General features: G+C 39.8%; 2 protein-coding genes across 2 annotated transcripts in view; both read left to right on the forward strand.

Moving 5' to 3' along the window:
* The window catches only part of LOC126243928 (putative inorganic phosphate cotransporter), a 246,450-nt gene that overhangs the window by 200,798 nt on the left and 33,195 nt on the right, over window positions 1-12,457 (forward strand). The window lies entirely within an intron of this gene.
* LOC126232848 (putative inorganic phosphate cotransporter) overlaps window positions 1-12,457 on the forward strand; it is a 112,170-nt gene that overhangs the window by 26,246 nt on the left and 73,467 nt on the right. The window contains exons 4-6 of the mRNA XM_049942826.1: window positions 7,100-7,187; window positions 9,753-9,976; window positions 10,061-10,210. Of these exons, the coding sequence (XP_049798783.1) occupies window positions 7,100-7,187; window positions 9,753-9,976; window positions 10,061-10,210 (462 nt within the window). The remainder of the gene's footprint in view (window positions 1-7,099; window positions 7,188-9,752; window positions 9,977-10,060; window positions 10,211-12,457) is intronic.

The raw sequence follows: 12,457 nt of genomic DNA on the forward strand, positions 1-12,457 counted from the left end.
CAGCATCAGCGGGTGTGTTACCCAAATGAATCTCATTCTCGAGCAAATGTAAACACTGACAGACTTGTCGATATATTGCGCACAACTCACCATTGACAGTTCTTAAAATTCCAAATGGACTCGGTTCGCGAATATTAACCAATAATAAACGCAAATAAAAACATTCGACATTGCTCGAATGAATCGAGTAAATGCGCCCCAAGGCATCGGTTGAATATACATTCACGTATCCAGTAAAATGTTTCATGTTTCCGACGTCGGAATTTTCTTGGTGATGCGTTCTATGTGAAATATCGCGGCGTCTCCGAGTACAGCAATGTTCTTGCAAATGGATCACTTGCGCATGTCGGGTAGAAGCTTATCAGCGCTGTCGCTAATGGTCGTTCAGCTCTCTTTGCTGACGTGAAATAAACTCGTTGTCCATTCTCCAGGTGCACACCTAAATGGCCCATAGCAGGATGAAGATCACGTATGGAGAATGAAAAGATTTTCCAAGCCTCATTGCTGTGCCATATGTACCCATCTGAAATTGCGAAACTTCATCATTGGCATCAGGAGCTCCAATACCAAATACAGCCATGTCGCTTCCTTATTTGACTTGGTTTCAAAGGTATTTGGTAAACTTAGAACTGCAGTACTCAACATAGCAATGTGCTTTGAATGTTTCGTAAAGCAGCGGCGAGTACGGAACAATCCAGCTACTGCCAACTACAACGTCCTTATTTCTGACTTTCAGCGTTGTCGTTATGTCGTTATCCTACGCATAGAGACCACGATACAGGGGGTAACCGCCACTGCCTGGGACTGTGTCAGCCAATAAGGCATGAGGATAACGTTTGGGGCATTTGTTTTCGATCAAGTACGGTGAATCCCGACAGTCATCGACACACGGTGCCTGAATTGTATTCGTAGTCACTACCTCGTACAACTCTGGATCCGTTTTGGGGATCAGAGATTTCTGCTCAAATGATGGCGACAAGTTCATCCGTTCTTATTTCCTCGACCAACCACAGGAGAATATGTGCAGTCCTATTCTCTGTCACACCGTAAATTACGTCCAATATCACACGTCTCCGAAGACATAATAGTATTTCGTAATGAAATCCAATGGCCGTTGGATTTCTGTTTGAATACTGGTGGTGTAATATCGTGGCGATCGCTAGATGAGTGACTGGGTAGTAGCAGTTACGTGATTTCGATCCGTTTTGCGTCGCAAGTGAAAATGATGAATATGTGTGGTCGACTGTATTGGCGCTTCTAACATACGTCGCTTACAATATGGCAAGTCAGCCAGCATTATTTGCGTTTACAAATCCATTCATGATATTAAGGGGGTGAATGTATTCTTCCGTACGCAATTTTTGCTTATCTAAACTTTATATGTCAGACGTCCCCTTTCGATTTTGACACACACTAACGGTGAACTGATGAAACAATCTGCGGCATTTCAATATATGAAAGTCTTCTTTCAATACTGGTACAAGTCGATTACCTCCACTTCTCTGCCTATAATTCTTCTGAAATTAATGATCCAAACAAACAGAAAGAAAGGTTCATCTCTAGCAAGAAGCCATATGCTTGAATCTTTCTGGTATTTCAACTGCAGATTTTTCAGCATTCATTTAACTTTGTCTTCATTTCCACGAATCATCAAACGTGGGCGTAAAAAATCATACAGATGACCTTTTTGTTTCTTTTTGGAACTTTAAGTGAATAATGAATTTTTGTTGGGTATCGAATTGAAACATGAGTAATATCATTGCTAGTACTATTTAATGGATGAATCATGAATTCATCATCTTAATAAAAAATAATATCCATCCTCTCCTCGGCAAAATATCGGTGGGTACTGTAATGCATCATACGAACAATGGATTTTGCAGATACGCTGAAGGTTATCACCATCATGTCGTTGAACCAATATGTCGTGAGACACCAAATTCCCCTCAACAACCACAATAGCAACTTCATTCAATTTCAGTGTATTGAAGCATCTTTCAAGTTCGCCTACAGATCTTTTGTCTGGTCTGATCACTATTTTGTGATCATCCGAAGGAATCCTTTCTAGTCCAGCACTGAACAATTTGACCAATTTATTGTGTTCATGTAAGAGTTGTAATTGCGTAATAATGTTTCGCTTTACCGTAAGGCTGATGGAACAATGCTGATTGATTTCATCATCAGGATTTCCGAGGAAATACATCTGAGGAAAATTGGGTCGGCATTCACTGTCTGCAATAATGCTCCTGCACGATGGTGAATTTGTTCTTGCATCTGTTAATATGAAGAGAAATTATTAATTTATGAGCCTTGGTGAAACTTTGTGAATCATTGATGTTTCTGTGATGTGTCTGTGTACTTGATCTGTAATTCAGCCAAAAAAGAATTTCCCTTAAAGTTGGGTTAAATCGTCATTCTTCGATAATATTCGCCCGAAATGATGTCATTAGGAATGAACTGTTGTACTTTTGTACTCTGATCAGTCAGAACATTATGAAAACCGTCGTACTACCGATATAAACCCTTCCAGGCGATAGCAGCATCACCTGAAGAGGAATGACTGCTAGTCACGCACGGTTTAGTATTTTTCCGTCTTCAGCAACTATAGCCGTATATAAAGAAATAATAAGCAACCAGTTGCGTATAAGAAATTTAATTTCTTGACTGGTTTCGGGCACTTAGTGCCCTTCTTCAGAAGCCATAACCTTCTGAAAAACAGTCAATAAATTAAATTTTTTATGTGTAACTGGTTGCTTATTATTTGATTGTTTACACACGCCCAATGCATGTAGTATCAGTGATCGTGCTGTGCATGTGCGGAATGGGAAGTTTGACCGAGGGCAGATTGTGTTCGCCCAGAGTCTCGGCACAAGCATTTCGGAAACTGCAGGACTTGCCGGGTGTTCGAGGAGTGCTGTGGTGAGTGTATTCAACAAGTGGAAAACCACATCCAATTGTCGTGGGGTTGGGCGTCCACTCCTCATTACTTATGACGGACGTCGTAGGTTGGGCAGACTGGTAAAACAACACAGTTGGCTAACTGTTGCAGAACTAACAACAGACGTCAAGGCTTGTGCCAATGATAACACCACGACATCGGCAACTACGACTGAAATGAGGACGTGTCTATCAGCACTGGGCGTTGCCACAGTGGCAGTGCGTTACATGAACTGATGTATCCCGATACCTTCTTCATCGTGGTGATGGGAATGCGCAAATACGTTATCTTCCAGGGGAACAGCTCCATGACATCTGTATTGTGGGACGGAGAAAAGCAGGTGGAGACTCCATTATGCTCTGGGGAACAATCATGTGGTCATGTAAGGGTCCAGTGGAGCTCATGGAAGCCACCATGTCGGCCAAGGAGTATCGCACATTGTTAAAGACCACGTACACCCCTTCATGACGATCATATTTCCCGCAGCAGTAGAATTTTTCAACAGAATAATGCGTCATGTCACAAGACGCAAACCAAAATGCAAAATGTCTTCATTCAAATGTTCACAACAATTCTGGTATCACCAAATGCAATAAAGGTGTCATCTACAAATCCAACTAAAGATAAAGAAACATCATCATTATTTAGAGTAATGTGATTAATTTTATCTTTCACGTGTCCAACTTTTTGCAGTTCTTATGAACCTCTTTCTAAAAGTAACACAATTAATAGAACATACCATTGCTAATCTGTGTCCTAAGTTACCTTCAGTTACAAAACAGCCTTCTTCTTTTAGTTACATAAGAAATTAGAAATTTATTGCAATTGAGTAGAAAGAGCGGAAGTGACAGAAAGTGATTGTTAGGAAAATGAGATCTAAGATATCTGATCATTTGGATTTCATTCAGTTACTTACCAAAAATTTGTAGAACATTCATACAGTTTTACCAGTCCACAGTAAAATCAAATGTGAGAAAAAATTAGAAAAATCCCATACATTATACTTTTTAAAATTATTCATGTAAATTTCAATTTGTTGGTGCATCTGCAAGAATTCTGAAACTTGTGTCATTAGAAAAAATTAAATGTCAGTTGAAATTCAATGTCATTACCTCAACATCTTTGTCCAATAATTAATAAAAAATAAAAACATTCATACATTATTCCTTAATAATTATATTATATTGTATGATTCTTTACATAATATTATTTATATTAAATCATAGCTACCTCCATTCATTTAAACATTTAATTCGTATGTAGGCCTACTACCAAAACAAAATGCAACATTTGTTGATGACCTAATTCAAAGATGTAGAACTTAAAGTTTGTGTGATTCAATGTGAGCATTTCACAGTAAATCATTTTATGTGATATATAATTATTTATATTAATACTACAAGAAGGAGGAATCATTATCTTTAGGGTCAATGACAATGACTAGAGATGAAACGGATATGCTACAACTATCCATTATCAGCCCTATCCGTCATAGTTTACTATCTGACTGGGTCCAGATAGTAGGCCAAAATCTGGAGGATACTAGATTTTCAATAAATTATGGAAAATTTACAAAATCGACTCTATTTAATTCACATATAAGATACTTACTTGGAATTACTTGACATAAAACACTGAGAAACAAATTAATTTAACAAAAGATTAAAATAGAATTCATACTATTACTGATACTGATAGTGTTTCTAGATACTCAAAGATAAATTATGGAAGCTCCATGAGATTTTGGCATTGAGTTGAGCTGCGAATGATTCGGCTGTTTTCAAATAATACCTAATCTCACTTGTAATCATGCTTGTTTCTTCTCCATCACACTGACTATTATTATTTTCATTTACCACCTCGTTAAAGCAATCCCAAAAGCATAGCGTGAGCTTTGCGAGAGATAGTTGATTCAGTCTTGTCTCCTCTGGTGGAAAATTCTTCGCAAAATTCCTATGAGATCTTCTGTTGAGTTCTTTCAGTCTCAACAATCTCCAAACAATCTGTGTCGAATCTTGGGTTTAAAAAGTTGACAGTCGAGTAATTTGGATCTTCATTTAAGAAGCTGAAACGACTTTCTAATACAGCTTCCAATAAGGCCCTGTTGTAACTCAGAGGCCCTTTCTGCTGTTTCTACCTTATCTTAATACTTATTTAATACCACAACATGTAATTTTACTTTGGATATGCAGGAGAGACGAGAACTTATTTTCTCAATTTCTTGAAGGACTTCACAAGCTTAACCCACTTCTCCATCAAACACCACTGATGTGACATCAAACTGATAAGCTTATCATGAACAGCCACATTCAGACATTGCCGGTTTTTGTTTCCAGAAGCGTTGTACCATATAAAAGGTGGAAATCCGTCTCATGCTGATAAGTTGCACCAAATGATGCTTTGGTAAATTTAGTTTTTGTGAGCTAAGCTCGAATCATTGAAGTGCGTACGAGACATATACCAGAAGCGATTATTCCTTCTACTTCAACCTGGACCTTGAATGGCTCACTTATAATCATCTGAAACAAATGGGACATCTAGATGAATTATACTCAATCTCTTGAACAGCTTTCTCCATGTTAGCGCCTGTGTCATTAATGTGTTTGCTTTGGAAAATATCCCTACGATCTGCGACGGAATTAAGTCTCTTCGTGATGCAAAAGGAGACAGCCAGAGTTGCAACCAGAGGGATGTTTATTTAGTTGGTGACCGGTTTCGGGATGCAGCGTTCTCAAATGAACCAGTGTTTTCCTAGTAAAACGTCCATCAAAGAGGAAGTAAAGAAAGTGAGTAGATATGCTTATGGTCGCAAATAACGTTCGTTAACCAATGTTAACTTTAACTAACGTTAGTTGGTATTATAAGCTTATGTACACACCTTGGTCACTGCTATTTAGAGATTTTACTTGGCAAACCTTGGTTGGTTTGAGAACCAATCACCGACAAAATAAACACCCATTTAAGTTGCAACTCTGTTGTCTTTTTTTGCATCACAATTTAAAAATGAGTTGCTTCCCACTATACCCGGCACGCTGGCGTTATGTAAGCTTCTTTGCTGTATTTTCTTCATCATGACAACTATGATAAGATCTCACTGGAAGAGCTCCGTGTTCCAGCTGAGTTGTAAAGCTTGTTCTAGGACTGTTGTAAGTCCAGTCGTTTCTGGTAGATAATGGCTCATTGTCTAGTGCAGTCAAATCTGCTATTAAATAATAAAATTTTTCCCTCATACGTCGTGTATGTCCCAAAGCAATTCGCTATTCAACTTTATTTTTTCTATGTTGAAGACAGATTTGTCTTGGGGGCAGCTGAAGATGATGGAGCGCCATGGGCGCCTATAACTTTATTAATAGCCTGAGATTTATTTTGATGTTTCGTTGTCAAATGTGTTTTCATAGTTGAAGTACTAATTAGAGAAGAACTATGTCATTAGGCTTAAGGTACACTAGATTTTTCTATTAGTTTAAATGGCTTATTATAACTACATTTTGCAGAAACATCAAGGTATCTCAAACAAGTTTAAATAAATATTCGATAAATGGGTAGCTACTCAATGGTATCAGTAATCATATTTATGTACAAACACCTTGTTGATCAGTGTAATAAAACAAATCAAAACAAAAGAATAGAAAAAAACTAGGGTATTGGTACATATCAGCTTTTTTTAGTTCCACACTATGAAAAATTTCAATTTCACCCAACAACAAACAAACAAATTTTTATTGCCACTGTTTATATAAAAAACTACAGAGATCTCTTCTTTACTGACGATATTTTTTGTAATTTCATTTGCAAATGAACAAATTATTTTCAGATATAACATCAAATAACGAGAAGTTAAATAGGTAACATTTCGCAAGAAATCGAATAGTTAAGTCACACAATCTTTCGCTTCACTCATGAATGATGATGCCCAGATTCAGCGGAATCTGCCCGATCGTCCGCTCCTGACCTCTGTGAGCTCGCTCACACTACTCTTTACGACATGCTCTGTGGAAATGTTCAGCCGAATATCGGACCGATGAGTAGCCAGCCATTCAGCTGTCTGGACATCTGGTATCCAGTCAAACAGCTATCCGTTTCATCTCTGGTAATGACAGTACTGCTGAATTGTTTTCTTTCCTAAATTTTGGATTACCATAAGTTTCCTTGCTATTTTAGGGTTTCGTATACCCATGCACACATTCCTTGCTGGCAAAATGGATCCCACCCAAAGAAAATGCTGTTTTGGGAACTGCTGTTTACTCAGGTGACTTATGTTCAGTACAGCCTTCTAATTTGCTTGTAATGGCTTTATGTGTATATAGTTTCAATGCAACTGAAAGTTGTATGGATAGTTCTGAGAAACCTATTATTAGTTCAGAGAAAAGTTTGAGAAACGTTCCACTATTGTGCAGTTGCAAAATTGTAGAGTTCTATTTTCTTGAATGTCTCAAGCATTGTATTCTTAATCTCGGGAAGCATGGTATGCTTTGCGAATAAGAAACTGTTGAGAATCAAAACTGGATGAAGATAGCAGAGGTTGAAAATACCAATTACTTTATTTTCACACGACCGGTTTCGGACTGTTATAAGCCCATCCTCAAGAATCGTACCGTAAGTGGTAAAAAACGGGAGATAATTTTCGCACGCCGCAACACACATAAAAAAGAAAAATCAATTTTTTTCTAAAAAGTTTTCTAAACTTTTAAAAAACATTTCGAAACCGCCATCAGGTTAGGTGCTATGAAACCTATGTCAATGTTCAAGTGGCACCAGACACTTCTACGGACGACTGCCTGGGTAGGGAATATATGAGGGCATTTCGAAAAGTAAAGTTACAATGGCTCGCAGTCCTTAAATAGAACATTTATTTAGAAAATGTCAGTAACATCTTATTAACTGGATTATTTGTTATTTTTCGACATAATCACCCCCGTTATCCAAACATTTGTTAAGTCGGTGCACAAGCTTTTGTATCCCACAGTCATAGAAGGTTGCCGCCTGTTGTCGGAACCACATTTCAACTTCATCTTTGATCTCTTCATCATCGTGGAATGATTTTCCACCAAGATGTGGCTTCAGGTAACGGAAGACATGGAAGTCAGTGGGCGCTAGTTCTGGGCTGTATGGCGGATGGTCCAATACGTTCCATTTGAATTGTTTGAGTTGTGCTTTGGTTACGAGTGCTGTGTGAGGCCGAGCGTTGTCATGAAGCAAGGGGACTCCACTTGTCAGCATTCCCCTGCGTTTGTTTTGAATTGCCCTTCGAAGACGTTTCAAAGTCTGGCAATATGGAGCAGCATTAATTGTCGTTCCAGGAGGCATAAATTCCAACAGAAGAATGCTTGTCTGCCCCAAAAAACAGAAGCCATGATTTTCTTTGCTTTTGGTGAATTCGAATGGCGCCACTGCATTGATTGTTGCTTGAATTCAGGTGTATGGTGATAAACCCACGTCTCGTCACCTGTCACAATGTGATCAAGGGACTCATCACCTGCTTCAGCATAGCGTGTGAGGAAGTCGAGTGCAAAGCCCATCTTTTTCTTTTTGTGTTCTTCCGTTAACAGTTTTGGAACCCAGGGCGCACACAATTTCCTGTACCCTAACTTGACAGTCACAACTTCATAAAGAGTTGTCATTGACACGTCCGGTGTTCAAATGGTTCAAATGGCTCTGAGCACTATGCGACTCAACTTCTGAGGTCATCAGTCGCCTAGAACTTAGAACTAATTAAACCTAACTAACCTAAGGACATCACACACATCCATGCCCGAGGCAGGATTCGAACCTGCGACCGTAGCGGTCAAGCGGTTCCAGACTGAAGCGCCTTTAACCGCACGGCCACACAGGCCGGCGACGTCCGGTGTGATCTGATGCAATTCTTTCAATGTGAAACGTCTATTCGCACGAATTGCTTCCTATGTTCACCGAAGAAGGGCATCAGAGATCACAGATGGCCAACCTGTTCTTTGTTCGTGATAAACATCGGTCCTACCTTCAGAGAAATGACGACACCATTTCGTTACATTTTGTCGATTCATAATGTTCCCATAAACAGAAACAATTTCTTAGCGAATATCCGCTGGTCGCTAACTGTTTGCATGAAGAAAACGTATGACGGAGCGCACTTCGCATTTGGCGGGTTTCTGAATCGGCGCAGCCATTTTAAACACGACCTACTCCAACCAGAAGCAACGTTCAACTGCCGAACGACCGTGAGGAGATAGCTAACGGTTCAAGGTTAACACCAGTATTGCTAACTTGCTCGGCAAAACTCTTCTGTTCCTCTGGCGTACGGTGTATCTTTACTTTCCGAAATACCCTCGTATACAAATGACATCACGATACTTACGCTGTGTACCAGGCGTGGTGTGCTGTCTATGAGCGCAGAACAGGGAGTAGCGGATGCGAACGAGGAGGCAAATTGGTAAACCAGAGTGGCAAAAGTGCTGCCATCTATTGACAGAGAGAAGAACATGGGGCCACTAGCTCGGCTGTTCACAATTGAATTGCTGTTTCCAGTACGACACCTGAGGATGGACTTATACGGGTAACAGTCCGAAACCGGTCATGTGAAAATAAAGTAATCTGCATTTGAAGTGGTATTTTCAACCTCTGCTATGACGCTCAGTTGCGGATGTTCTGCCAACAGGATTGTTTGTGGTTGAAAATAATATAACTTTGCAACCACTTGGTTACAACGGCATCATGATTTGATTAAATATTAATCTGTTTAATTTATTTGGTTTTGTTCATGGAACTTTGAGAAACGATCAGCTTTTCTCTTTAAAAATGAAGTTATAACCACATTGTTTTCTCGACGTTACTGTAGGCGATCAGCTGGGCACAGTAATAGGAATGATGACATCAGGAGCATTAGCTCAGAGCGCCGTTGGGTGGCCATTTATCTTCTACTTCTTTGGTGGACTTTCCATCCTTTGGGGAGTGATCTTATTCTGGTTTGGAGGGAATACCCCATCTGAACACAAGCACATTTCTAGATCGGAACTTACTTATATTGAAGAATCTTGCAAGGATGTCTCACGTGAACAAAAGGTAAGATACAAGTTGTTTCTTAAGAAAAACGTATTTTGGTTGTAGATGTTCTTACTGAGACGGTTTTACGTGTGTTGTTTACAGAAGTTTCCAACGCCGTGGGTATCGATGTTCACATCACTACCCGTATTTGCTCTCATAGTAGTCACTATGACACAGAACTGGGGAATGGACACGCTCTTCACAGAATTACCAACGTATTTCAGTAATGTTCTTGGATTTGACATTGCATCTGTAAGTAAAGCGGCTTACGTCATTAACTGTATTTGGGTGTAAAATGTGTGGCAGAGGTTATTAACTGAGAAAATAATTGTAGAGTGCTTTCCTCCACTCTGATCCATTGCAGATATCAATATTCTGACGTGCTTTCGACTTTGCTGGTTACTTTATAAATGAGTCTGGAAAAGTTATAGATGTTGTCTCGATTATCGAAACTGTTACAGATAATCAAAGAATGAATCATTGTGAAGCCAATCCGGCCCATCAGCGTTTGGCTGCCCATATCACAGATGTTCGTCTAACGATGAAGTGAAATAAACATGTCCTAGATATAAACAAATTTGCACGCGTTTTTGAGAGATTTCAAAAGGTTATAATTTCTAATTCTAGGGCCGTTTATATGTTTGTGGATGTATCGCACGGTAGTTACGTAAAGTCCTCAGCATTCCAGTTGAATATCAGAGTTTCCCAGAGTCATACTCCAAGTACCAAGAGATGATAAATATGTTATACTATTTCTACGTCTACAACTACATATATACACCGCTGGACACCAAGCGGTGTGTGGTGGAGGGCACTATTCACGCCAGCCAAAGTCATATTCCCCCCCCCCCCCCCCCTGTTCCACTCGCGTGTCGCTCGAAGAAACAACGACTGTCTGAACGCCTCAGTACGAGCTCCAATTTCTCTTATCTTTAAGTGGTGATCATTGCACGATTTGAAAGTTGGTGGTAATAATATATGCTCTACATCCTCGGCGAAGATCGGATTCCGGAATTTAGTGAGCAGCCCCTTCCGTTTAGTGCGCCGGCTATCTGCAAATGTATCCCACTTCAAACTTCCTATGAGATTTGTGACGCTCTCGCGATGGCTAAATGTACCAGTCACTAATCTTGCTGCTCTTCTTTGGACCTTCTCAATCTCTTGAATGAGACCCAAATGGTAAGGGTCCCATCGCTTCAGGATTCTACCAATAAACCGCAATCTAGAGTTCGCCTTGACCGTTACTTGTGTTATCTGATCATTCCATTTGAGATCATTTCGAACAGTCACACCCAGATACTTGACGGATGTCACCGCTTCCAAAGACTAGGCATTTATTTTGTACTCGTATATTAATGGGAATTTTCGCCTTGTTATACGCAGTAGCTTACAGTTACTAATATGGAGAGTCATTACACCACTCATTTATTTTCTGCAAATCCTCATTGGTTTGTTCACAACTTCCTTGTGATACTTCTTTCCTGTAGACTAAAGCATCATCGGTAATCAGTCTAATGCCGCTGTCAATAACATCAACCAAATCGTAAAAAGCAGCGGATCCATTACGCTGCCCTGGGGCACACCTGAAGTTACAGTTGTTTCTGTTGAAGTCACCCCATTCAGGACGACATACTGCTCTCTGTCTGTTAGAAAACTTCCTATCCAACGGCAAATGTCATCGGATAGACCGTAAGCGTGCACTTTTTGGAGCAAGTTACAGTGCGGAACGCCTTTCGAAAGTCGAGAAATATGGCATCAACCTGTGAGCCGGTATCTAGAGTCTGTTGCATATCATACACAAAGAGGGCCATCTGTGCCTCGCATGACGGCTGTTTCCTAAAACCGTGCAGACTCTAGAGAGGTCATCATGTCTGAACACAAAATATGTTCCATGATTCTACAACAAATCGATGTCAGTGAAATTGGGCGGTAATTACGTGCATCCGATTTTCTACACCTTTTATAGATTGCTATGACCTCGGTCTTCTTCCAGCCCGTGGAACTTTGCGCTGTTCCAATGATCTCTGACAGATGATGGATAAGAATGGTGCTATATTTGTAGCATAGTCAACATATAATCATACGGGGATACGGTCTGGGCCAGGTGCCTTCCTGGCGTCTAAGGATCTTAACTGTTTTACAATCCCAGATACTCTAACCACTATGTCAGCCATCCTTGTGTTTGTTCGAAAATACTTCTCTAGCACTTGGAGGACAATACCTTTAAATTCCAACCAAAGATGCTCAATATCTGTGTGTCCCGCGGTGAATGCTTGGAGCTGACTATGAAGTTATTCATTAATGACACATATATTTGCTTTCCCAAACAAGAAAACTCTACGCATGTTTCTATGATTTTTTTTAACTTCCACTGACATAGAAGCCATAACGACATTATGGTCGCTAATACCTTCTTCTAGATTAACCTCGTCAAAAAGATCAGGTCTGTTTGTCGTCAAGATATCTAATACGTTCCCTCTCGAGTTGGTTTTCCAACCA

Source organism: Schistocerca nitens, chromosome 1 (assembly GCF_023898315.1).
Source record: "Schistocerca nitens isolate TAMUIC-IGC-003100 chromosome 1, iqSchNite1.1, whole genome shotgun sequence".
Lineage (NCBI taxonomy): Eukaryota > Metazoa > Arthropoda > Insecta > Orthoptera > Acrididae > Schistocerca > Schistocerca nitens.